Source organism: Mesoplodon mirus (assembly GCF_964341445.2).
Source record: "Mesoplodon mirus genome assembly, chromosome: 17".
NCBI classification, from domain to species: domain Eukaryota; kingdom Metazoa; phylum Chordata; class Mammalia; order Artiodactyla; family Ziphiidae; genus Mesoplodon; species Mesoplodon mirus.
The window spans coordinates 70,119,223-70,146,469 of record NC_138993.1 but is presented as its reverse complement, the minus strand read 5'-3'; the positions used below and the strand labels follow the sequence as shown (position 1 = coordinate 70,146,469).

The 27,247-nt window shown below is 39.9% G+C and overlaps 2 protein-coding genes across 2 annotated transcripts in view; both read left to right on the top strand.

The window, feature by feature from the left end:
• Positions 1-12,366, top strand: part of CCDC168 (coiled-coil domain containing 168) — a gene marked incomplete at its 5' end in the record, with an annotated part of 38,437 nt that extends 26,071 nt beyond the window's left edge. Inside the window, 4 exon segments of the mRNA XM_082602142.1 lie at positions 187-3,489; positions 3,491-5,213; positions 6,216-7,219; positions 7,223-12,366. Of these exon segments, the coding sequence (XP_082458268.1) occupies positions 187-3,489; positions 3,491-5,213; positions 6,216-7,219; positions 7,223-12,307 (11,115 nt within the window). The 3' untranslated portion in view covers positions 12,308-12,366.
• A 98-nt stretch (positions 12,367-12,464) lies between these two features.
• The window catches only part of METTL21C (methyltransferase 21C, AARS1 lysine), a gene marked incomplete at both ends in the record, with an annotated part of 37,883 nt that continues 23,100 nt past the window's right edge, over positions 12,465-27,247 (top strand). The window contains one exon of the mRNA XM_082602141.1: positions 12,465-12,619. Within this exon, the coding sequence (XP_082458267.1) occupies positions 12,465-12,619 (155 nt within the window). The remainder of the gene's footprint in view (positions 12,620-27,247) is intronic.

Here is a 27,247-nt window from a genome sequence, read left to right as displayed (position 1 = left end):
CCAGAGCCAAAGCTGGAGAAAGCGCTAAACGGAAGACAAATAGCATTTTCACAGTCCATTGCTAAGAGTGCTAAATCAAGAAATATTAAAACACTGAAACAATATATTAGAGAGCAAGAAGAAAAGTACCAAATTGCTTCACCAGACGTTCTCCCACAATGTAAATGCTGATTCGTGATGAGCCAGCCACTGAAGAAAGAGCCTGACGATGTCAAATTCACAGTAGATTTGAAAAGAGAAGTATATCCTGATCGACATTCACAAAAGAGGGAAACCAACTGCACTATGTTTGACATCTCAAGAATTAGGTTACACACAAAACACAAATTCCTTATCACACCAGGAGTAAAGGAGGGAGATGGAGACATGACCCAACATCCATTTCCAACTCCACAGTGGAGAGAAGTATCCAAGAAAACGGACATTTCCTTAAGTTCAAAAGGACAGAATATGTTTCTTCCAGAGTTGGATGCTTCTCAACAGAAGACTTGCAAGGAGCAGAAACTGCTGAAACAAGGAAGTATTTCAAGGACACACCTGGAGCATACTTTGTATCCCATTATGGAAACTCCTCATTTGGAAAATACAGTAAAGGTCTCTGAGGAAGGTACGTACATTGACAGAAAAAATATTTCACATCTATTGGGAAGAGAAGGATTAAGAGAAACTGATATCTTACAGGGTTCAAAAGGACAGACATTTCTTTGTACAAATGTAGAGGTCCAGCGATATATGTCTGCAGTGCAGAAAGGAGAAATGAAACCAGATCACGCTCCTGAACGGATTCTGGATTCGTTATCTTGTCCCAGTGAGGAGCCTCTTCATGTAAAAGGGGTAAGAAATGCAACAGGGAAAGAAAATGTTAACATCCCTATCGTTTCAAATGTAAATCCACGGAGAAAAGAGAAACCAAAGTTAATGGATATTCTGTCAAAATCAAATGGACAGAAAATAAAGTTTTCAAAAAAACGGAGGGAAAAGCAACAAAATAGTTCTAACCAGAAGAAAGAGCATCTTCTGGAATCAGTTTCCTCTTGCATATTGCATCAACTCCGTATTGGAAAGCGAAAGAAAGAAGTCTCAGCCAAAGGAATCAGTCCAACAGTTTTGAGCCCAGTGGTAGAGAAAGCATCAAACAAAGCAGATATTCCAGTGGATCAACCTCCATGCTCAGAAGGAACTAATTTGCATATTGGAGGAAGAAAAGAACATCAACAAGAAAATACATGCAACGCTCTTGCAACATCTGTTTCTCATTCTTTGATTAATATACTTCAGATTAAATTGCTAAGGGTAACAAAAGCATTAAAGGAAGTCGATAGTCCAACATACCACACTTCAAATACAGAAGGAATTGGCTTGCCTATTGCAGGAAGAGAAGAGCAACCAGACTGTATACAACATATTTGTCCAAATCTTGCTTATGACTCTTCGAGAGATATATTTCAAAGTAAGATGCTGTGTGAAAAGAAGGCATTGGAAGAAGTAGTTAGCACAGTGGATTACACTCCAACTGCAGAAGGAATTGGTTTGCTTATTACAGGAAAGGGAGAGCAGCAAGAGAAATGTACTTATGAGGCTCTTCGAAAGTCTGCATCTCACCCCCAAGCAGGTCTACGTCAAACTGATACCCCAGTGCAAGAAGTAAAACTAGATGGCACAAATAGGATGAACTGTGAATATTCACCTCCACACGCTAAGGAAGCATTGAAAGGAATGGGTGTTATTGTTGGATATATTCAAAGAAGTGAAGAAAGACAAAACTTACCCAGTATAGAACAAAGCCAGCAGCACTTGCTGACTCCCTCTGAGAATCTTCTGGAGCATACGTCTTACCCTCAAAATGATCCCTGGCTGCTGCCACATTTAACACCTCCAACAAAGGAAGCATTATCGGAAGTAGGTAGTGTGTCAAGCAGGACAAAAGGATTAGACTTGATTTCTAAAGATCAACTAAATTCCGGATGTGAGTATGGCCTGGAATGGACTGTACCCTCGATTCCTCCAAGGCAAACAACAAAACAAAATACAAGGCTGCCTTTAGAATCATTCACTAAAACTGTAAAATATCAGAATGTCTCATTGCCGAAAGGAGAGAAATCACTGGATGGGGCGCAGGTAATTGATTCAATATCAAATGTTAGCTCCCCCAAGCTAAGAGTTAGAAAGAATGTGCAATTACATAAAGCGTATAAAAAAAAGGTGCAAAAAGAGGTGTGTTTACCTGGATTATTTTCACATTCTCTTTCTATCCATATGCCTCTTTTGCCTGAAAATAAAAGACAGAAGAATGACTTAAAGCAAGGGGTTAAGAAAAGCATAATACACCCCCAAAGAACTTTGGAGAAATTGGTATTTTCAAATATATTTAATACCACTGATGGTGGTAGCCCAGGCAATAGAACAGAACTGCAGTGGAGCATAAAAGAGAAAATGGTAAATATAAAACATAGAAAGGTCAAACCCGATTTGATTTTGACAAATATATATGAGTTCATCCCTTCTTTACCTTACCTCAAATTGAATAAAAAGACAGTTGATGAGATTATCTCAAATAATGTAAAAAGAATAAAACAAGCTGTATCACAGAAAAAGAAGAAGGAAAGAAGAAAAGTCAATATGAAAGGAATAATGGATCCCAACGTTATCTTGAAAGCAAAGAAATCATCACTGTCACGTATACTCAATGAAAAGGAATTGCCAGGGCTGTTGAACTTTATAAAACAAGAGAGCAATGTGCAGACAGGTAAAGGTAAATCAGGTGTGAAACTGACAAACCTGTTTACTTCCTTACCATCTCTATCACATCCTAATTTGAATTCAAGAAGAAAAGGAGAAAGAGATAAGTCAGGAACACCATGGAACTGCCTTCCACCACTAAACCTCCAGGCATCATCAAATATCAGGAAAACATCATTTGCAGAGTCAATTAATAGAGACAGTTTAAGCAACATAATAGAATCAAATCAACGTTTGCCCCAGAAAAAGAAGGAAGATGAAGACAATATAGTATACATGAAAGATATAAGGGGCTGCAAATGTGCCCCTTTTAAAAGAAAGAAAAAACTTTTTACACATACACTGCATGGAAACGAACCACAGTGGAACAATAAAGAACAAGAGAAAATGATGCAGGAAGATAAGAGTGATCTAGTTGTAGTTCAGAATAAGCCCTGTGTTTCCATTCTGTCTTCACCTCACCTGGAATGGGGTCCTGCAGTGAAAGAAGAGGCATACATGCGAGGAGTGTCAGGGTTCTCCCTTCCACCATTGACCCTCCAGGGATTGTCAGATGCAGTGATAATATGTGGGGAGCCAACTGATGATATTTTAAGCAGCATAGAAAGATCAAAATGTATGTCACAGGAGAATGAAGATAAAGTGGAAATGGCTTTGGAAGAGACAAGGAATCCCAAAAGAATAGCTTTGGAGGTGAACCAGTCTCCAATTGCATGGGAATTACAGTTGAACATCAAAAAAAAAAGAGGAAAAGATGCAGGAAGATAAAGATGAACGAGTTGGGATTCAGAGAAAATCTTGTGTTTCCATCTCTTCTCTGCCTTACTGTGAAGTGGACACAAGAAGGAAAGGAGAAGCAATCATGCTAAGAAAAACAAGATCCTCTTTTCTACAACCAAAACTCCAGGATTCATCAGATACAGGAAACATAGCACACAAAAAGTCTGTTTATGGTGATAACTCAAACAGTGTAAAAAAAGCCAAAGAACATATAATGCAGGAAGAAGAGGGAAGAGTAAAAATGGCAAAACTCCTACCTTTGGAGAAAAAGAAATCACCAAGTTCACAGGAAATCCAGTTGGACATCAAAGAACAAAAGAAAAAGATACAAAGAATTCAGGGTGAGCCAAGTGTGATTTTGACATGTACTTCCATACCTGCTACTTCTTTTAAATTGGATACAAGAATAAAAGAGGAAGACTACAGATCTGAAGTAACAAGTTACTCTCTTCCAGAACCATCACACCAGAAATCATCAGACGTAGTGAAAAAAGAAAATAAAGAGTTCATCAAGGGTGATATCACAAGTGATGTACAAGCAGCAAACGAATATACGCCCCAGAAGGGAGAGGATAGAGGAAAAATAGTAAATACGAAATATATAATGTACTCCAAAGAGACAACTTCCAGGGCAAAGGTATTACGACATGTACCCAATACCCCTGGCAGGTCTAGCCCCCAAATTAGAGAAGTACAGACAAACAGAAGAGAAGACTTGGGACATGTACACGAAAGAAGAAGTGAACTAGATGAGGTTCTGAAAGAACCTTGTCTACCTCAATTTACATTAAGCAAAGTTATAGAAGGCAAGAAAGAGAAGCAAGGAGTAATAAAACCTGGTATTCCATTCTCATGGCACAGGGAATCATCAAATGCAGAGAAATTAAAATACACACTGTCACCTGTGAATGATATCTCAAGTGGTTTGAAAAGAACAAAATACATGACACAGAAAGAAGAGGATAAAGCAAATATTTTTGTGAGAGACCTAATGCATCCCAAGTGTTTAGCTTTGAAGGCAAAGAAATCACCCCTTTTCCATATACTCAAAGCAAAGAAAATGCAAGGGAACATCAAAGAGCAAGTGAAAAGGGGGCAGGAAGGTAGAAGGGACACAGTTGTGCTTCTGAGCAAAATTTGTTCTTTTGTCACTTCTTCAGTTCATCTTAAATTTGACACAGCAACAGAAGAAGAAGGTGTTCCAGGAATCATAAGGAATTATGTGCCACCCCCTGAGCTCCAAGATTCATTGCCTTCAGTGCAGATAGCACCTCCAGAGTCAACTGATAGCCACAGAAACAAAGAAAAACAACATCCACCACCGAAAGAAAAGGACAGAGTACAAACAGCAGCCATGAGCGGCTCAGTGTGCACCAGTGGCACAGATTTCAAGGCAAAGACATCATCCCCTCCTCATGTGTTCACTGTTGCTGAGCACGGTGCTCTGAGTAGGAGAAAGGAACCATGGCCGAGCATTGAGGAGAGAGTAGAACAGGGGCAGGGAAGAACAGAAGACCTTGATGTGGCTCCAACAAAAACTCCTCCTTCCTCGCCTTCTCCATCTCACCATAGATTGGATGCAGGAACCAAAGGAGACGAAGACTTGCCTGCAGTTGCAGGATTCTCTCCTTCACCATTTCAGCTCCCTGAGTCATCAGGTGCAGGGAAAGCCAGATATCCAGATTCCAGTCAAGGTATTAGCTCATGTAATGGAATAATAAAAACTAATGGACATATGCCATATAGAGAGACAGAGGTCAGAGTAAAAACAAAAGACAAGAAAGATAGAATATACCCCAAAATAATAACTTTGGAAGCCCATACATCCCCACTTACACATCTACTCAGTAGAAACAGACTACCTTTGAATGTCAAAGGGCAAGGGAAGGAAGTGCAGGACAGCAAAGGTGAGCCAGAAATGGTTCTGAGGGACACTCGTGCCTCCTTACTTTCTCCATCTTACCTGAAATGGGACACTAGCAGGAATGAAAAGGAACACACAGAAAGAATAATACAATCCTGTTTTTCACCACTGAAGATTTATGATCCATTCAATCCAAGCAAGAAAGCAGATGCTAAGTCATTTGATGGTTATTTGTTAAATGACAAAGATAGACTCAAAACAGGTATTGAAGACAAAGTGCTCCCAAGTGAAAAAGCAGATACTAGGTCATGTGATGGTTATATGTTAAAAGAGGAAGTTAGACTCAAAACAGATACTCAAGACAAAGTGTTCCTGATACCTATGCATCAGAACGCAAAGGAATTACCACTTTCACATATACGTGATACCAAAGAATTGAAGTGGAAAATTAAAAAGCAAAAGAGAAAGGTACAGCGAGAGGACAGTGAACTAGTCACAAAATTGAAAAACACTTATACTTCTTTACTGGCTCTACCATATCTTAAATCTGATACAACAGAAGGAAAGGGGGGGTACATGATAAGAATTACAAAATTGCCTCTCCCACAAGCACAGTCCAAGGAATCATCAGAATATGCTGAAACCAATGAGGGACAACTTACAAAAGATGTAAAAAAATTAAAAGAACACATGCTACACAAAGAAGAGAAGGAGAGAGATAAATATGTGGATATGAATAGTAGAGTGGACCACAATAATATGGATTTGGAAGCAAAGGAATCACCTATTTTACTTACATACAATCTAAGGGACCTTCAGTGAAAAACTAAAGGGCAAGAAGGGAAGGTTCAGGAAGATAAACGGGAGCCAGGTGATGCAACACTGACTGAGACTTGCACTTCTAAGTCTTCTCCTCTTCACCTTGACAGAAACACCAGCATCACAGAAGAGGGCATGCCAGTGTTATCAGGACCCTCTTTTCCCCCAGTAAACTTCCAGAAATCATCAGGTCCTGAGGAAGTGGTACATGCAGAGCCAAAGGCTAATGATACTGTCATCAGTCCCCCAAAAGAAAAACAACATTTGCCCCAGAACAAAGAAGAGGATAGAGTAGAAAGAGGAAACCTCATGTCCCCAAAACATCATGAAAAGGAGATGCAGGAAGGTAAAGATGGACCAGGTATGGTTCTGACCAAATCTTCTACTTCATCACCATCTCTCCCTGCCCTCAAATTGGATAAAGAAGTACAAGTCAATAATGAAATGCTAACACTTAAAAGGTCTGTTTTGCTGAGAATATCACATGCAGGGGAAATAGTACATACAGATTCAATCAGTGTTGATACCACGAAAGTTGGTCAAAACCTGAAGAAATGTTCTACTTCATCACCATCTCTCCCTGCCCTCAAAATAGATAAAGAAATACAAGTCAACAATGAAATGCTAGCACTTAAAAGGTCTGTTTTGCCCAGAATGTCAAATGCAGGGCAAATAGTACATACATATTCAATTAGTGGTGGTACCCTGAAAGATGTTCAAAACGAGAAACAACCTATGCCTGAGAAAGAAGAGAGGGAAAGAGAAAAAACGGTAGATAGGAGAGGTGCGATGGACACCAAAGATATAACTTTGAAGTCCAAGAAGTCACCTTCTTCATATATGCTCCACAGAACAGAATTACATCTGAACATTGGGGGGATAGAGCAAAAGAAACAGGAAAGTCAAGGTCAAGGTAAACCACCCAGTACAGGGGTAAGAAACATTTATGATTCCAAACCTCCAGCTAAGCTGGAATTGGATAAAGGTACACAAGTAGATGAAGGAAGGCTTGGAATTTAAAAACCGTCTCTACTTTCACAAATGCTTTCAGCATTATCAGATGCAAAGAAGAGACCAGATACAAAGGGAATTGGTAGTGATGTAATAAAAAGAAAACAACATATGTCAGAGAAAGGAAAAAAGTATGATGTGAAAAAAGTAGGTAGGCTCAGGACACATCACAAAGAGGCAACGATTTCACCAATACCACATGTCCTTAGTACAAAGGAATTTGTGTTGAATGTTATTAAAGGGCCAGGGGAAAAAGTGCACAAAGGTAAAGATGAACCATGTATGGTTCTGACAAGAACTTTTCTTTCCATCCCATCAGCACCTCTTTTTCTAGAGTCAGGGAGCAAAATAGACAAAGATGCACCAGGAATCATGGGATCCTCTCGTCCACAGCAGAATCTCCAGGAATCATCAGATACCCAGAAAACAGCAATTAGAGAGTCAGCTGCTGGTGAGAGTGAAATTGTTAAAAATGCAGAACACTCGGTGCCAGAAGAGGCCACGCAAGAGTGGACCTCAAACTTCATGATCAGTGTACAGCGAAGGAAAGAACCTCCACGAGTCAAATCTGAAGGAGATTTGAGTCAGTTACTTTTAAATTCACAGCATGAGGACTTTTATTTCACAGGATTTGGTACCATTACAAGTGGGAAAAGGCTGGAATGTTTCTTTTCAGGGCCAGAGGCTCAGCGAGAAAAATACAAACCAGAAACTTTTACTATGGTTCTTTCCTTCCCCACGATGGATCTAACTAAAATCGAAAATCTGAAGAAAGAAATGGAAATAATGAATAACTTAAACCATAAAATAAGTCCTCAGGTTTTAGTTTCACTTTTAAGGAAACTATCCAAGGACATATATGCCACACTTGGCTCCCCTGTCAGTTCAGGAGGATTTTCTGCTTCAGAGCAAGGTGCCTACCAACAAGGAACTTTATCAAAAGCACCTCCAGGATCTGCAGAGTCATGTAAATTTGATAGGCCAGAGGAAGACAGACGAAATAATGAAAAAATAAGTGAAATGTCCTCTCCCAAAGTGTTAGCACCACAGACAAAGGAATCACTTGAGAAAATTAATATCACAGAGTCAAATGACCCCCAAAATATAGAAAAAGAAGTTGTCATGAAAAAGCAAGTTTTGGTGCAGTCTGGGAGTGGACAGAAGACCAGGGTGGATTCTAGCCTTTCTCTGAAGATTCCACTTCAAAATGTAAAGCAGAAGACACCACTGGAAATAGATATGCACAAGCAAACTACAGTGTACCCCGGAATACAAATACTACCAGGAATACACATGGATATTACAGAGTTTGATGCCCAAAGAGGGAACAGGGAGCAGACATTGCTTGTTCCAGAACAAGAGGAACACAGTCTAGAGTCACTTCAGAAGTCTATTTCCTCCTGTTGGACTTTTGCACTTCAATCTGGAGATCTGGAGGAAAAAAACGAAACTGACACAAGCTCTACTAGAAATCTGGTGCAAAAAAGGTTACAAAAAAAGATATTAAAAATAGACACAAATATAGCTGTCCATCTGGAAGAGGACAAAATAGAAATGCACAAACCCACCGTTGTTAATCTGGAGAAGAAGACAATAAAAATGGACACAAGCAATACAGTAAACCTGAACACTGCATCTATAAAGGCAGAGAAACCTCAAATTAAGACTCAGGTAATCACTCATATGGCAAACAGCTGCCTAATCAAGCAAAAACATAAAAAGGAACGAGAAGTGTCTGGTGCAAAACAAAACATCCAGCTACAAAAAATGTTTCAAAAACATGTTCTCAATTCATTTTACGCCGATATTCCTCTTTCTCCCAAATTTGGAGGCCAGAAAGGCAGATTAACAATAGCAGACTTGAAAAGAGAATTGAGCCCCAAATATTTAAATATGAAAACCCCAAAGCATCCAGTTCTACAGATTCTAGGCAATACGGGACATGGTCCTCCAAGCAATCGAAAGAAATTAGAGTATAACTTTAACAAACCAAAGAAAAGAGCTTTGTGGAGAGAAGATGCCTCAGGAATACTTGTCAGAAGTCTTCCTATTTCCATGATGAGTCTGTCTCAGACTAAAGAAACAGTAAAATCTGAGACAAACCTAGAAAGAGCAAAGAGAACCCATCTTTCAAAATTCCAGAAGAAATCACCAAATGCTAGTGAAACTGTGAAGAGGGGCAGCTCAAGCACTGTAAAAGAAGGGGACCAGAATTTTACAAAGACAGTTGCACAGGATTCCCAGCCTTTCATGGTGGATGAACAACAAATGCACAAACTTCCTAGTGTCAAATCAGAAGCAAACCTTGGCCGTGAAATATATAAAATTTTAGCTCCACAAACAAAAGAAAGTGTTGTTCCAGGCGATATCTCAAGGATCGTAAAAGAACCTGACTTGCTTATGATCAAGCAAGAGAAGGCACCAAAACCCATTCAGACACCTACAGAGTGTCCATTCATGTCTGAAGCTCCAAAGGAAAATGTGGAAACTCACATAAAAATTACCCTAAATATGAATAGTTTTCCTCCATGGGTAGAAGAACCACAAGATGAGACTCAACTATTTGATACCATGGAGTGTGCCTCGCCACCCAAGCATAGGGATCACAGTGGACCTGTGCAGGACACAGCCATACAAAAGGTCCAGCAACAAAAAACTTCTCCAGGAACTGTGCCCGTACCACACCAAGTTAAAAGTAATGAAATAAAAATAGTGGCAGATAGTCCAAGTGCAGAAAATATACTTCCTCTTTATGAAGCAATTAAAAATGTCATTGAATCCCAGGTAAAAAATATGATTCGAGACAAATTTTTTCCTAATATACTGGAAAAAGTAAAAGACAGTAAGACTGATGATTGGAAGTCACGACATTTGGCAGGGGGTCCAGATGCAACATCCATGACAATACATCCCAAATTGCAGCCAAAACCTATTTTAGAAAAATTTACTTGCAAAGAAAAATTCAAGCCCACTAATCATTTAGAGTCAAAAGCACCTGAAATAAAACTGAATTTGATACCAGAGGTGGTAAAACAACCCTTCCAAAAGTTCAACTTTTATCAAAAACTGGCTATTTCAAAACGTAACAGTTGGAAGCTCTATCCAAGACATAAAAAAATGTTCTTTTTGTCTCTGAGAGGGATTGATACCATAGAATTTAACCTAAAGCACAAATACCAAAAAGACTCACCTCCTGTCAGCTGTATGAAGTCACTGATTGTTAATGTTTCAAGGGGCAGTGAAAAGATCATTACAAAGTTAAAGAGTATGAAAGAGGTAGAAATTGGAACATCTCCTTTGACTTCTGCTAGAGAGATGACATTGCCTCATATTCTCCAAAACTATTCAGTAGGAGAAAAAAACAAACTTCTCATACACTCTTCTATGAAAACACTGGAGATTCAAATGAAAGCCTTTCCCAGAATTGTAGGAGAATCTTACACAATGGCCAGGGCTCAGGATGGAAAGAAAGCTTTATCTAAATGTATTCATTCTGGTGTCAAAGTACCAAAACGAAAAAACAGAGTTTTGTTACCTTTTGAGGAAAAATCTCTTCATCAAATAGATCTTGATTTACAACACAAATACCTTCGTTTTCTCCTGGGCTCTCCAGTCAAAAGTACGTTCCCTAAGCCAAAGGCACTTCCCAAACATATTCTTAAATTACAGACAGTTGCAATACGTAAAAAACTAGACAATAGTGGAGAAAGTGGTGGTCTTTCCATTGATACAAGACCATTAGAAGAACATATCTCTTTCAAAAAGCAAAGTTTCCATGAAAACTCATCCTTAGTCAGAAATTTCTTGGAGCCCACTCAGGTGTGTGCCTCTGACCCTGATCAACACAACACAGTGCAGAAAGATACCATGGCTCTTTCAAAGTTAAAATCTCATGTGACTCCAGAAGAAGATAAGCGATGTCATGTATGGTTTCAAGAAACAAATACATGTGAATCTGTTGATTTAAAGACTCAGGAAAAGACTCAGGATTTAGTTGATTCCCATTCAATTCAGAATTTTGAAGATTTTACTGATGGTCAGACAAATATTGAGAGTTCAGATAACTTGGAGGAATGCTCAGCTCTTGATGTACATGAGAGTGAAGAATGTGTGTTTTTAGATGCCAACCCTAATTTAAGTTGGAAATCACAGAATATTCTGTTTGAATTACAGAAAGACATGCCCGTGGAAAATCTCTACAAGAAGAAAAAAATCAAAACTGATTTGAAACCACTTTACAGTGAAGATTCAGGTTCCCATCATATTAGGGGCTGTCAAAAACATTCCTCATTTGTGACACCACCTTCTTACAAATCCCACAAAAGCAGGAAACATAGGTCATCCTCCAAAATGACACCAACTTCTTATGAATCTCACAAAAGCAGGAAACATAGGTCATCCTCCAAAATGACACCAACTTCTTATGTATCTCACAAAAGCAGGAAATATAGGTCATCTTCCAAAATGCGACGTCCTGACTCGTGGTGTCACAGTTCCTTAAATACTGTAGAGGTTTTGTCTGTATCATCTTCTGTTCCGTTCAGCAAAGAGAAGCTTTTGAAGACTACAAGGAGTGGAAAACGTTATTATTTAGTCCCCTTAATGGAATCAGATACTAAATTACATCTTGCAAAAAGCCAAGGCAAACCTCACAGGCATTTGGAAAGCAAAGGACGGAAGAAGGCCAAATTGGATTTATCTAGAAAGAACAACACTCCTTGGGAATGTGATGACAGTTATACACAGAGTAAAGAGAAATGCACAAGAAAGGAGAAAGTACGGGATTGTGAATCAGAAAGATCAGATTATTTCCCAAGCAAACATAAGTCAGCACCAAAACCTCCTCAAGAGGATATCAGCTTCCATTCTGAAAGAGAACAAAACCAGCCATTTTTTTATGCCTGTATACCATCAGACTCGCTGGAGATTATACCCCAAACCATTCTCTGGACTATTCCCCCCAACACTTTAAGGACGAAGAACTTCAGAATCCCCCTGATGGCCAAGATTTCAAGTTCTTGCAACATATGGAGTTCATCCAAAAAGCTGCTGGGGTCGCTGTTAGGGTCCTTCAGCCTTGTTCATCAAAAATGATGTTACCATATCAAGATGCATCTCGAGGGGAAAGCTGGTCGCTCTTCTGATATTTATTGAAAAATAAAATCATATAAAGTCAAATGGTTTCCTCATGAAGTGTTTTCTAAACTGATACCTTTTATTTCTACAGTAGATTTGCACAGTTCTGGGAGGGATGGGTGGGAAAGCAGATGATTTCTGGTTTGGTCCAGCCATGCGTGAGATCTCCCCTCAGTTTGTGCTACCTCCTTATAATCCCCAGAGGAGAAGCCCGCGGATGCCGAAGCCCCCTTCCCACCCTCCCCACGCCCCCCCGCCCATGACTGAAGGGTGAGTCGGAGGAATTGTAGCCCTTACATGAGATTGAGAGTACCCTGAAAGGTAGGAGGACATAGATACTGAAGAGAGACAGTTTCAAGTAGCAGCGAGGGTTCAACAATGTCAAATGTCACAAGATACAGGGATAAGTACTGGTTTTGAGGACCCATGTTCCTCTGACGGCTTTGTCCTTGTCCCCAACCACAAATGGAACCCACAGCAGCTCTGTGACCCGTACCTGCTCACCACCTGCCATGGCTAGGGCGTCAAGGCGCTTGGGGACCTCGGCACAGAGCACCTGCCACTGCATCCTCTGGGAGGGGCAGGGAGCCGCCCCACAGCACTGCCAGGTGAAGGGAGACACCTCTCAGTGCACCTGAACTACCTGCCCTCCTATTACTACCTGCCCTGGGTTGTGAGGGCCCTGGTGGGGGATGGAGCAGGTCCACCTGTAGACAGAGGTGATTGAGAGATGGAGTGTGATCTGGAGCACTACCAGCAGTGCACCCTCACCTTTGCCCTCAGGACTGCTGACCCCGCCCCCTGCTCCCAGCCTCTTGCAGGAGGCCCAGAAAAGCTGAGTTGACCCAGGGGCTGCCAGGAGAAGAACCCAGATGTGTGAGATTGGGGGTGGGGTGGTGGTGGGATTTTTAGCGCCAAGTGAATTTTTTTTAATGTATTTTGTACTGGCTTATTTCTTGTATGCAAATAAAATATTGGTCTCATTTGGAAAAAAAAACTTTGTTGCCTCATAAAAATTCCATAATGTTAATCATTTTATTATATTTTATTATATTTTTCATATCACCATTATATTCATGCTAGGATAAAAATGATTCCTCTATTATAAATGCTACTTGATCTCTTTAAAACACATATTTCCTATGTGTGGAATATTTGGGCATGCTTAACAAAATACAAAACTATAAAAATTTCCAATTTTTTTTTTACCAAGGAAAGTATCTAATTGTATACAACTTACACACAACTTTTAATTTTAATAATAGAAACAATGAAATTATTTCACTTCTTGACATTTATCAAGGCTTTAACTCCCTAAGACATGCACTACAACCACACACTAGATTCTGTCATCCGTATGATGGTCTTTGCATCTGAGTCATGTCTGTTGGGTTTGACAATCCAATTGAGTATTTTATTACTTTTTATTATAGAGAATTTTGAGCATACACACACAAAAAAGACAATAGTATAATGTACCTCTATGTGCCCCTCACTCAGCCCTTAAACTTTAACCTATAGTTATACCTGCCTCATCTACTTCTCCATTAGTATTTTGAAGCAAATTACAGGTATATAATTTTATCTAAAAATATTTTACATATCTCTACAAGATAACTATTTTTAACAACCATCTCATATCTAAGAAGTAACAATAATTACGTAATATCAAATATTCAGTCAGATGATTTCCAACTATCTCATGAATGTCATTTTCTAATAGTTCCTATTCCATTGCTTTTTTTTTTTTTTACAATTTTTTCAAATTGAAGAAACCAGGTTGTTTGTTCTGTAGAGTTTCCCACAACCTGCATTTTGCTGATAGTGTCCCCATTTCAGATTGAGATTATTTAACTTTGAATTCCTACTTGTTCCTTAAAAGGTCTTTAAATAGATTACACAGTGTGCACCATTTAGAGTAAAATGTAGTGTTTCAGAAGACTGCCTGTCACTTCTGGCAATGCAAATTAGAGCTGTCACAGCTATAGGGCTATTATATATCTGCTGTATAGAGCTGTTCTATAGTTACATGTTCTATAGGGCTGTTATATAGTTATATGTTATATAGAGCTGTTGTATACTTAGAGCTGTTATAGCTGAAATAGCAAAATTTCTTACCATAAATGGTAGGGAGGGATTAAGTGACTAGTTCTCGTATCGTGAAGAACTTGCACTGAGACATCAAATGTCTATTTGTCAATCTATTTGAAAAATATTACAAAATTTTGAATACCAAATTAGATATGAAAGGGAATATTTATTTAGAGGGAGAAATCAATACACATTTCAAATTGTATAAAGCTGATCAAACTAAAACCATCATGAGTCCAAAAAAAAAAATAACTGCTTTTTATACTTGTTATTAACTGCTTAGTACACTTTTTTCCTACTTCTTTTTTTTTGGCTGCGTGCTCTTTGATCACCTCTTCATAAAACAACAATTTTGTAATACAATTTTTCCTATAGAGATCAAAAGTAAACCAGTCTTCTGGGGGTTGATCAACACTTCTTGTTTATTATTAACAATTTAGAAAGTTCAAGCACATTTGCTGACTCAGTGACCATTTAGCACACCATTTCATCTGGAACAACCAGACTTCATCCGAACAGGATGCAGAAAGTACTGTAAGGTGCAAGCTGACAAGCTGAGATGCATAAATTTGTTACTTTGCCCACAGATGTCCTTGCTGTCTGTGGTACTAGTATAGGTATGTACTCCAGAAACAAATATCATAAACTCTATGTCATGGAATCCTCATTAAAAAAGAAAGTATAGTGAATGCATCTGCTCTTTTGATTATCTTCCTTTTGGAAAAGAACGTCCTTTTTGACCAGGTGTTGTAGAGAATGATTTATAGCTTACAATTTTACACACCTGATGCATGGAAGACTTTTCCAGTTTCCTATCCAAATCTTCCAAGTCTTATTTCTCCTCTATGATCCATATTCCTCCTGCTCTGGGCACTGTAGGAAGCTATACAGCCTTGCACCCTCAAGTCCCAACCGGGGATGTGTCCTTCCCAGTGGGCAGAAGGATTCCTAGAACTTATCTCTATACCAGGATGGCCAGCATAGTTATAGACAAAAGTGAATGTCAGTCACATAAACATGTAGCCCACTAAACCCAAACTAAATGCATACTGACTCAACTTCCCCTGAGCCTAAACCCCCAAACACGAAGTCAGATGTGACAAAGTGTAAATCAAAGTGGAAAGCAAGAATACTTTTAACTAATTGGAGTTAAAATGTTTCACTCTCACAAATCTTTGGGGCCCTGAAGCTCAAGCTTCTTTAGCCTTTATGGTACATCTGCTTATGCAAATCAGATTACATTCATTAATTAATTTCCATATGCTAGCAACAAACATTTATTCAGTCCCTGCCATGTGCCAGGCCTTGTCCTGGGTGCCGGACCTAACAAAGCACAATCTCAACTTGGGAAGCTCACAGTTAACAGGTCAAGAAGAGACAGTCTTCGCAAAGCGCTGTGACATACGTACACAAACACAGCCTGGGGCATCTAATTTCCCCAACACACATGCATATCTTCCTGGTATCTTTGCTGGAGAAAACAAAAGCAGTTCTGAGGCCAAAATTATTTGTCCTAAGCCATCTGTCAAAAATTACCCATTTGGAATGAGTATTGGCAAAATGATGAACCCCCAAGCCAAATCTGGTGACCCACATGGCCTGCCTTCTTTTAGACACACAAGACTCTGGAAGAACCAAGGCATGTGTTTCCTCTTGGCTTTAAAGACCCAAGTTACAACAGATGGTGATAGTGTAGCCATGAGCCGTTAAAACTAGGGAGAGAGATTTAGGCTTGTGTTTTGAGGTAATGAGGGAACTTGGGAGGGCAGAGTTTGTCATAAGCAAGATGTACATTTAGGTCTGAGAATTTCCTAGTTCTCCTGCACACAACTACACCCCTGCAAGGCCTGACGCATTACTTGGAAGAAATAGAGAAGGCAGCAGGAATTCATCCTTGAGTCAGAGGTTACCAAACTTTCTCAGGGCTTTCAGTGCCTCTGGTTTTTTTCATTACACTCCTAGGGCAAAATAAATAAGCCAACAAGTCTGCATATTAAGTAGCGTAGGTCCAAACAACTTAATTATGATTTATATCTTAACCACTTAGGAGTTGCTTGGAAAAAAAAGCGATATAAATCAAAAGAAAAAAATATTTTTATTTCATTCTTAAATAACCACACTTACTAGTTGGATGTGTATACCTGTTGGACCCTGCACAACGTTTCAGACTTTGGGAATCAGATTGGACACTTCATGTTGATTGTTGTGCAGTACTTGCTTTTCTTTTCGCAACAGCTAAAAACCTCAGCTTCACAAAGAATTTACATAATGGAAAGGAATGTAGCACCATTGAATGATTGTGAAGTCCCTTGAGCTAGTAGTTCACGCTGTGTCCAACAGATGTCGCTGTGTTTCCCTCACAATTTAAACCAATTCCACGTGGCCACAGGGGGTAGGTTTGGGACCGCCCAGAAACGCTAACAAACGGAGCAGGCGAAATAAAACCCCCAAGAAAAGACTGGTCTCTGTACCCAAAGGACCAGGGAATGGGAAGCTGAGCAGTACAGAACCTTTTTCACAATACCTGCTCTATTCCAAATACCACAAATATATCACACCCTTTCCTCTCTCCACCTGGAACAGTGCCAGTGTGGACTGTTCCCTGTCTATGAGCTGACACATGGCCTCCATCCTACCAGCCCAGGGGTAAAGTGTCCATAGAGCCTGAGGGTGGTGCCCAGACTTCCACCAAATAAGGTAACTAGCTGGCCAATTAGAAGATTTAAAGTGGAACTAGAAAAAAGTCCAGAATATCTTCAAATAATACTCATCACACCAAGAACCAGGAACATCTCATCTCACCTCGGTGAGAAAAGACAAGAACCTGTGTAAGATTTTAAAGCAGTCATCATAAAAAATACTCCAATGAGCAATTATGAACACTCGTGAAGCAAATGAAAAAAAAATAATAAAGACACAGAAAAGAAATACAGGGTAAAAGGAAGAATCAATTGAAAATTTTCAAGCTGGAAAATGAAATAAAAGGCTCATTGAATGCGCTCAGTAGCAGAAAATGGAAATGACAAAAGAATCAGTGAGAAACTCCCAAACAGGATAAACCCAGAGAAATTCATGCCAAGATACATCACCATAAAATTTTTTAAAATATAAACAAAGAAGGGACTTCCCTGGTGGTCCAGTGGTTAAGAATCTGCCTTGCAATTACAGGGGATGTGGGCTCAATCCCTGATTGGGGAATTAAGATCCCACACACCACAGGGCAACTAAGCCCACACACTCTGGAGATGGTGTGCCACAACTAGAGAGAAGCCCGCATACCCCAACGAAGAGCCCATGTGCTGCAATGAAAGATCAACTACTGAGTCCATACACCAGATCAACTACTGAGCCCATACACCACAACTATAGAGCCCGTGGGCTGCAGCTACAGAGCCCACACGCCACAACTAGAGAGAGGCCCACGCGCCACAATGAAAGATCCTGTGTGCTGCAGCTAAGACCTGATGCAGCCAAAAATAAATTTAAAAATATTTTAAATAATTACATAGGGAAAAAGTTGTTTAAAAAAAGAAAAACAAAGAAAGATATTGAAAGCACTCTCTGCTATTCAATACCTTCCAGTGAAGCCCCGTTTTACTCAAAGAAAAAAAATCAAAGTCCATACAACAGCCTCCAAGGCGCTATGTGATCTGGCTCTTTACTAACCTTCCAAGCTCATCTTATATTTCTCTTCCGTTGACTACATTCTAGCCACACAGGCCTCCTTTCTGTCCCTTGAATATACTAGGTATGCCTCCACTCAGGGTCCTTGCTCTAGTTATTCCCCTTCTCAGAATTCTCTTTTCCCAAATATTTGTTGAATTAATTGAATGACAAGAGTGGTAAAATGAGAGTATCTACCAGACACACATTCTAAAAGCCTTCCATTATTTCACTAAAATATTCTATACTGGCTTCCCCAGGTGCTACTTGGATAACATCCAGCTGTTATCTTGAATGGTATGCACTTCTAGTGTCCAGATTATTGTCCCTTGTACTATCATTCAATAATAGCAACTAGTAGGATTTTTTAGAAATATTCATTGCCAAGTATTGTGCCAGGGAGAGCAAGATGGACCTAGAGTGAATTCAGTCAAGTTACAGGATACAAAATCAATATACAAAAATCTGTTGTGTTTCTATACACTAATAATGAACTATCAGAAGGAGAAATTTAGAAAACAATTCCATTTACAATTGCATCAAAAAGAATAAAATACCTAGGAATGAATTTAACCAAGGACATGAAAGATCTGTTCACTGAAAACTATAGGACATTAATGGAAGAAATTGAACAAGACACAAATAGATGAAAAGATATCCATGCTCATGGATTGGAAGAATTAATATGGTTAAAATGTTCATACTACCCAAATCAATCTACAGAGTCAATGCAATCCCTGTCAAAATTCCAATGGCATTTTTCACAGAACTAGAAAAACAATTCTAACATTTGTATGAAACCACAAAAGACCCCAAATAGCCAAAGCACTCTTCAGAAAGAACAAAGCTGGAGTCATCAAGCTCCCTGATTTCAAACTATACTTCAAAGCCATAGTAATCAAAACATATGGTATTGGCATAAAAACAGACACATAGATCAATGGAGCAGAATAGCACAGAATTAAATCCATGCATATGTGGTCAATTAATCTACAACAAAGGAGGCAAGAATATACAAAGGGGAGAAGGCAGTTTCTTCAATAAATACTGTTGAGAAGACTGGACAGCCACATGCAAAAGAATGAAACTGGACCACTATCTTATACCATACACAAAAAATAACTCAAAATTTATTAAAAACTTGAATGTAAGACCTGAAACCATAAAACTCCTAGAAGAAAACATAGATGGTAATCTCCTTGACATCAATCTTGATGATTTTTTGGATTTGACACCAAAAGCAAAACAAGAGGAAAACAGGAAGAAGAAGAAGAAGAAGAAAGAGGAGGAGAAGGGGGAGGACTGCATCAAAAAGTTTCTGCACATGGGCTTCCCTGGTGGCGCAGTGGTTGAGAGTCCACCTGCCGATGCAGGGGACACGGGTTCGTGCCCCGGTCCGAGAAGATCCCACATGCCGTGGAGCGGCTGGGCCCGTGAGCCATGGCCACTGAGCCTGTGTGTCCGGAGCCTGTGCTCCGCAATGGGAGAGGCCACAGCAGTGAGAGGCCCGCGTACCGCAAAAAAAAAAAAAAAAAAAAGTTTCTGCACAGAAAAGGAAACCATCAACAAAAAAGGCAGACCTACTTAATGGGAGAAAATATTTGCAAATCACATATCTGGTAAGGGATTAATATGCAAAATGTATAAAAAACTCATACAACTCAATAGCCAAAAATCTAACGGAATCACTTTGCTGTACACCTGAAACTAGTACAATATTGTAAGTCAACAATACTTCAATTTTTAAAAAGACAAGAAATAACGAGTTTTGGCAAGGATTCGGAGAAAAGGGAACCCTTGTGCATTATTGATGGGAATGTAAACTGGTGCAGCCACTATGAAAGACAGTATGGACGTCCCTCAAAAACTTAAAAATAGATCCACCATATGGTCCAACAATTCCACTTCTGGGTACTTATCCAAAGAAAATGAAAACACTAATTCAAAAAGATATATGTACCCCTATGGTCGTTGCAGTATTATTGACGATAGCCAAGACAGAAACAACCTCAATGTCCATTGATGGATAAAATGGGTAAAAAGGATGTGATTGATATATTTTTTTTTTCAGCCATTAAAAGAAAGAATGAAATCTTGCCATTTGTGACAACATGGATGGACTTTGAGGGCATTATAATAAGTGAAAGAAGTCAGACAGAAAAAGATATGATCATATGATCTTATAGGTGGAATCTAAAAACAAGCAAAAAGACAAGAAACAAAAAACCCAGACTCATGGATGTAGAGGACAGATTGGTGGTTGTCTGAGGTATGGGGTGGGGTGTAGACAAAATGCATGAAATGGATCAAAAAACAATCCAGAGGGAGAGGGAGATGGGGGGAAGCAATTATATTACTTGCAGCAACAGTGATAGCTTTATACAATTTAACATTCCATTTCTTCTAAAATTCATAGTCTCCTGCAGGGAGAACATACTACCAAATGCCTATAGTTTTACTAATTTCATTTTAAGACATAAATTTCATATTTAAGATGTTTGCTAGTTAAAAAAAACTGTCAAAGATATATTCCTGATTCCTCTGGACAACATATAAACAATTCCATGGCTTTCCTGGCAACTCAGATAGACATTCCCCCTAAATATCCAGAGAAGCATAGTACTGCATCTTAGCCAACTCATTAGTAGATTTAGAACATGCATATCATCATAGGATTACAAGAGTTATTACAGGGCCTCCCTGGTGGCGCAGTGGTTGAGAGTCCGCCTGCCGATGCAGGGGATACGGGTTCGTGCCCCGGTCTGGGAGGATCCCATATGCCGCGGAGCGGCTGGGCCCGTGAGCCATGGCCGCTGGGCCTGCGCATCCGGAGCCTGTGCTCCGCAACGGGAGAGGCCACAACAGTGAGAGGCCCGCATACCGCAAAAAGAAAAGAAAAAAAAAAAAAAAGAGTTATTACAAAATAAGCCATATCACCTCTCCTTGCTGACAAAAATAGACTGGAACTCTGGAAAGGAAAGCTTGCCCTTCATCCAAGAATCTCAACTGATTGTGAGCTGCTGCACAGTAAATTTATCAGGACTCAGCATTACCCTGTGTTCATTCTAAGTTAACATGTCATCAGTTCTTCAAAACTCATCTGTTGCTGCCATATCATTTTCCCAAAGGAGTAAATACATTTCAATATACATTCTAAACAGCGAATAATACCGTCCTGATGCACAATGCAGAGCCATGTGACCAGATCGTGACTGACCATTTCTTTAGGGAAGTGCTGTTCCCCCCCCCCCGGGGCCGGGGGAGCTCATCAGCCAACACTGATCAAGCACCAGGCACGCTTGATACACATCATAACATTTACTTTTCACGTGGACCCTGGCGTTATTACTCCCATTTTACAGATGTGGAAACTGAGGTTCAAAGTTTCGATAACTTGGCCAAAGTCAACAATTAAGGGGCAACATTTGAGTTCCACCCCCAGTCTAATTGCAAAGCCTCATTAGAGAGCAGGATACACAATTCATATTCCCTTTAAGATCGGGTATGAGATTTCAAAGGCAGCTACTTTAGGCTGTGTTTCCAGACACAGAGGGGAGGCACTCTTTGGTCCCCCTTTCGGAAGCTTTGGTCTCCTCTCTGCCCCTCCTTGAACTTCTCCGCACTCCTGTTTTTCCAAAGCTGCTACTCTTCCCCAACCGGCCAGCTGAAGCAAACAGGAAAGTGGAGAGGCACAGAATTTCCTGCCAGGAGACCATGGGGTCAGGTCCAGCTCTGTTACTATCTGCCCAACCTCCCTGGGTTTTCTATTGTAAAATAAGAGCGCTGTACTAGGTTAATGGTTTCCCCTATGTGAGCCTAAATAAAAGATACCCGACGTTTTAGCTGGCATAATCTCAGCTGTCTCCTAGCCTAAAATACCATGATTGGCAGTGAATTCTCATGAAGCTTTTCTTGACAGCTCCCACCAGCCCGTCCTCATCTCTTTCTTCTCTGAATTCATGGCTCAACGTTTGCACATACAAGGCTGCCCCGACATTTACAGGGCCCAGGGCAAGAATGCAAAGGGAGACCCACATACCATTTGTCTAAATACGCAAAATTTATCAATAACTAACAAGCCCTTATATAAAACGTGTTCTATCCATCCTTCAAGGTGACAACTAAATCTTCATAACGACAGTGCAGGAGGGGTAATCTTGGCTCAGGACTCTGGCCCACAGCCCTCCCCACTTCCTTCCCAACTTGGCCCATTCTCACAAGGAAGGACATCACGTTTGCGGGTGTGAACACAGCAGCACACGCATGCAAGTTCCATCAACCTTCCCCAACACACACACACACAGATGTCCCTTGCCCACTGCTGGGTCCTACCGTGTGTGTTCATTCTCTGGAGAAGAGACTTGGAAAAGAACACATTCAGACCCTGAGAGTTGGCTCAGGACCATTGGGATGGGGTGGAATCCTAGGAACACACAGCACGGTCCCAAAGAAGGTGGGTGGACACCTCCCCTGTCACACACTCAGCACACTCCTTCCTGGGAAGGTGGGCTCTCTACGGAAGAAAGCCGAGCCAACCAAGACATGGGTGCAGAGCAGGGGACCCTCTTGCTGAAGGCAAGGTCATTCCTTTCATGCTTTCTTACTTTTAGCTCCCCTTATTTTCCTCTTCTCAGATAAGATCTTTAGACAGTTTTGCTTCCTGTGGGTACCAGGTTTAGGTAAGAGAACTGGATATTTTACTCCCAGCCTATTGACAGGGTTTCCTTTGCAGAACACCTTTTCTCTTGCAAGATTCCTTACTTAACATTTATACAGAATTCTAGAAACCCGATCTACCATCAACCATTTGGATTTAACTATATATCACTAGAGTCATCGCTCAAAGCTATTTCCTCTCCACTTCATCTTGAAGTTGATTTTCTAATTTACTTGTTGTTCATTGTAACCAGATTTCTCTAGTATATTCATCACATGAAATATTGATGTTTCAATCTTTGAAAACACGTATGTCCACGTAGGTGTTTCTGTTGCTACCTGGATGTATGGTTCTTCAGCTGGATGTGGGAATCTTGGATTACAGCCATTTCTAGCAGCAGTTTGTAAATACCATCTAACTGTCTCCCAGCCTCAAATAATGACAAATGAGACATTCAACACTGCTCCAAATCTTTTTCTTCGGTAAATTTCTTATATTTTAGTTCAGAAGCTGCTCTGCTTTGTAGGGGGTGAGCCCAGCAGAGAGTGAGGAGGAAGCTAGCAAGGTCCTCTGCACCTGAATCCTGGCAGATCCCCTGGCAAAATATGGAAGTCTGGAAGCCCAGCAGCTATTTTGCTCAAAAGAAGTAGTTGGGCGAGGAAGGGGGCACAGAAGCGTTTGGGTCACCATCTCCCCAGAGAGCTCCCTACATTCACAGCACTTTATAAATGCACCTGTGAAATCTCGAAGAATTCTGACAAATTACCCTCCACGATGCCATTCCCTACTCATATACCATAATATATGATCATGTCTTTTCTTCTACAACCTCATAATGATTAGATACTGTCAATCTTTAAAAAAATTTTCCATCTAATGAATATTAAATGGTATTTAATTGTTATTGTTTAAATAGCTTTATCGAGATAGAGTTGAACACAGTAAACTACATATTCTTCAGTTGTACAATTTTCTAAGTTCAACACATTTGACACCCATGAAACCACCACCACAAACAAAATAATAAACATATACATCACTCCACAAAATTTCCTTGTGCTTTTTAAAAAAATCTCTCCATCCTGCCTTTCTTCACCCGCTCCACCCTCATTCTGCAGGAAACCACTGGTCTGCTTTCTGACACGATAATTAGTTTGCATTTTGTAGAATTTTATATAAATAACATAATTATTTTGAGATTCATCCATGATGTTGCGTATATCAATTGCTCATTCCTTCTTACTGCTAAGTAGTACTTCGTTTCATTGTATGAATATACCATAATGTATCAATTCACCTATTGTTAAACATTAATGTCTAGCTTTTGGCTACTGTGAATAAAATTGCTGGGAGCATCCATGTACAGATCTTTGTATAGATGTACCCCCTCATTTCATTTATGTAAACACCTAAGTGAATGGCTGGATTTTATGTCAGACCTTTGTTTAACTTTTTACTAAACTATGGAGCCATAGTTCTGGAACATAATCCTGGGTTCATGCCCACTTCTCTATGGCCTGGAAACTTGATGCAGGAAAACGGGTTAATCACAGTGCTCACCTCTCTTGTTTTCTGTTTCCCTGGGATCACTTTCTTTTGTTGCCTGATGTTCAGTATTTTGGCAACCACTGTTTTCTACATGTTGCCTAGTTTTTTGTCGTTTCAGGCAGGTGGGTAAATCCAGTCCCATCTCACCTATGTGTAGAAGTGGACCTCTTTCTAAGCTTTAAATTATTTTTTATTTTTGTCACACTTTAAAAAAAATAATAAATACATTTAAGGCTACAATTTTTCTGGTGAATATTTTTTTACATATCCCGTGAATTTTTGATACTTTGTTCCTTTTCTGCTCATTTTAATGGCTTCTAATTTCTACTTTGTTGTATTATTTCATCTATTGTCTAAAAGACCTTAAATGATTTTATTATAAAACATGTCCCAAATTTCAGAGAACAGTGCCATGAATGCCTATATACCATTTCCCCAGATTCAACAGTTAACAAGATTTTTCCACATGTATTTCAACTATGCATGTCTGTTTTCTTTTTCTTTGCTAACGTATTTTCAAGAGAATCCTAGACATGTCATTTCCCTCCAGCATATTTGTCCCTAAAATATAAAAACATTTTCTTCTTTTTTTTTTTTTTTCTTTTTGCGGTATGCGGGCCTCTCACTGTTGTGGCCTCTCCCGTTGCGGAGCACAGGCTCCGGATGCGCAGGCCCAGCGGCCATGGCTCACGGGCCCAGCCGCTCCGCGGCATATGGGATCCTCCCAGACCGGGGCACGAACCCGTATCCCCTGCATCGGCAGGCGGACTCTCAACCACTGCGCCACCAGGGAGGCCCAAACATTTTCTTCTTTAATCACAATGTTATTATCACATGTAATAAAATTAACAATAATTCTTCAGAACCATTTTATGATCAAGTTCTCCTGATTATCTCAAAATATTTGTACACATTGTTTATTCAAAATAGGATGGAATCAGGGTCCACTCATTACATTTGGTGGTTGTGCTTTTTAAGGTTCTTTTCATCAAACTGAGTCCTCCCCCCTCCTCCACCATTGGCTTGTTCAATAAGCCAGACCAGTTGTCCTATAGAATGTCCCACATTCTGATTTGTTTTTTCGCATCTCTGTGATTTTATTTAACTTCTTTTCTATCCCCTGTATGTCTTCTAGTTTGCCCTAGAGACTTGATTAGATTCAGGTTTAACTTTTTTTTTTTTTGGCAAGAATATGTTACAGCTGGTGCTGTGTCCTTCATATTGCATTACATCTGGAGGCACCTAATGTCTGGTTGCTATTTTTAGTGATGCTAAGACTGATCAAAGGGTTTGGGTGGTGACAGCCCGATCTCTCCATCATAGCTCCCCACCAATCACTGGTCAAGTGATATTATCCTTTGATGACTATTGCCTGATTCAATTATTTCATTAGGGGTGGCTAAGTGATACTTTCCTATCATTTCTTTCATATGTATTAGCTGGAATTCCTCTGTAAATAAGAACTGTTACTCTTCAGTTGGGCTATTTGATTATCCTGAAAGGTAAGATAACCCTTTCCTTCTAATTGCCAACTTTCAGAGTAAGAATTGGTGTCCTCAAGTGGGAAGCAGCCGCATAGCACAGGGAGCACAGGTCACATGCTTTGTGACCGCCTGGAGGGGTGGAATAGGGAGGGTGGGAGGGAGATGCAAGAGGGAGGAGATATGGGGATCTATGTATACGTATAGCTGATTCACTTTGTTATAAAGCAGAAACTAATACACCATTGTAAAGCAATTATACTCCAATAAAGATGTTTAAAAAAAAGAAATTGGTGTCCTCAGAAAAAACTACAATTCAAAAAGCTACATGCACCCTTATGATCATAGCAGCACTATTCACAATAGCCAAGACATGGAAGCAACCTAAATAGCCACTGACAGATGAATGGATAAAGATGTGGTACACATATACAATGGAATATCACTCAGCCATAAAAAAAGAATGAAATAATGCCATTTGCAGCAACATGGATGAACCTAGAGATTATCATGCTAAGTGAAGTAAATCAGAAAGAGAAAAACAAATAGCATATGATATCACTTATATGTGGAATCTAAAATATGACACAAATGAACTTAGCTACGAAACAGACTCACAGATGTAAGGAACAGACTTGTGGTTGCCAAGTCTGGGGGCAGGGATGGGGTGGGAGTTCGGGGTTAGCAGATGCAAACTATTATATATAGAATGGGTAAACAACAAGGTCCTGCTGTATAGCACAGGGAACTGTATTCAATGTCCTGTGATAAACCATAATGGAAAAGAATATGAAAAAGTATATATATATATATATATATATATATATATATATATATATATATATATATATAATGCATGTATAACTGAATCGCTTTGCTGTACAGCAGAAACTAACACAACATTGTACATCAACTATACTTAAAAAAAACAAACAAACAAATGAAATGGGCTCCCTGGTACTTCCAGTGATGTCCAATGAGCTGGGTCGCTCTCTCTCTCTCCCTCTCTCTCCTTCTCTCTTCCATATATTCAATTGGTTAAATTAATTGAAAGAATACATGTCTCTTATTAATTCCCCAGCTGTGCCCCTTTGTGAGTTGAGGGTCCCCTAGAGCCAGCAGCTTGGCTTCATGGAAGAGGCGGGAGATAAAATTTCCCTCAGAGAGCTGGTGGCCACATTTTCACAGACAGCTGTGATGCTGCTGGCTCAGGTGGGCTGAAACCTCCACAAGCAGGGCTTGTTGGGTTCTCCGCACCTTCTAGTCATTGAGTTCAAGTCTACCCACCTCAGATGGGAATATCCAGCAGGAGGGTCCCCTGGCCTTCATGAGAGCCCAAGAGCCCAGCAGCTGCTTTTCAAAAGCGGGAGTGCCCGTGGGAGTTATCACATCAGGGGTCAAGTTCAAGACCTTGCGTTGGAGTAGAGGCTGCCTCTCTTTGCCGGAGACTCCAACGGG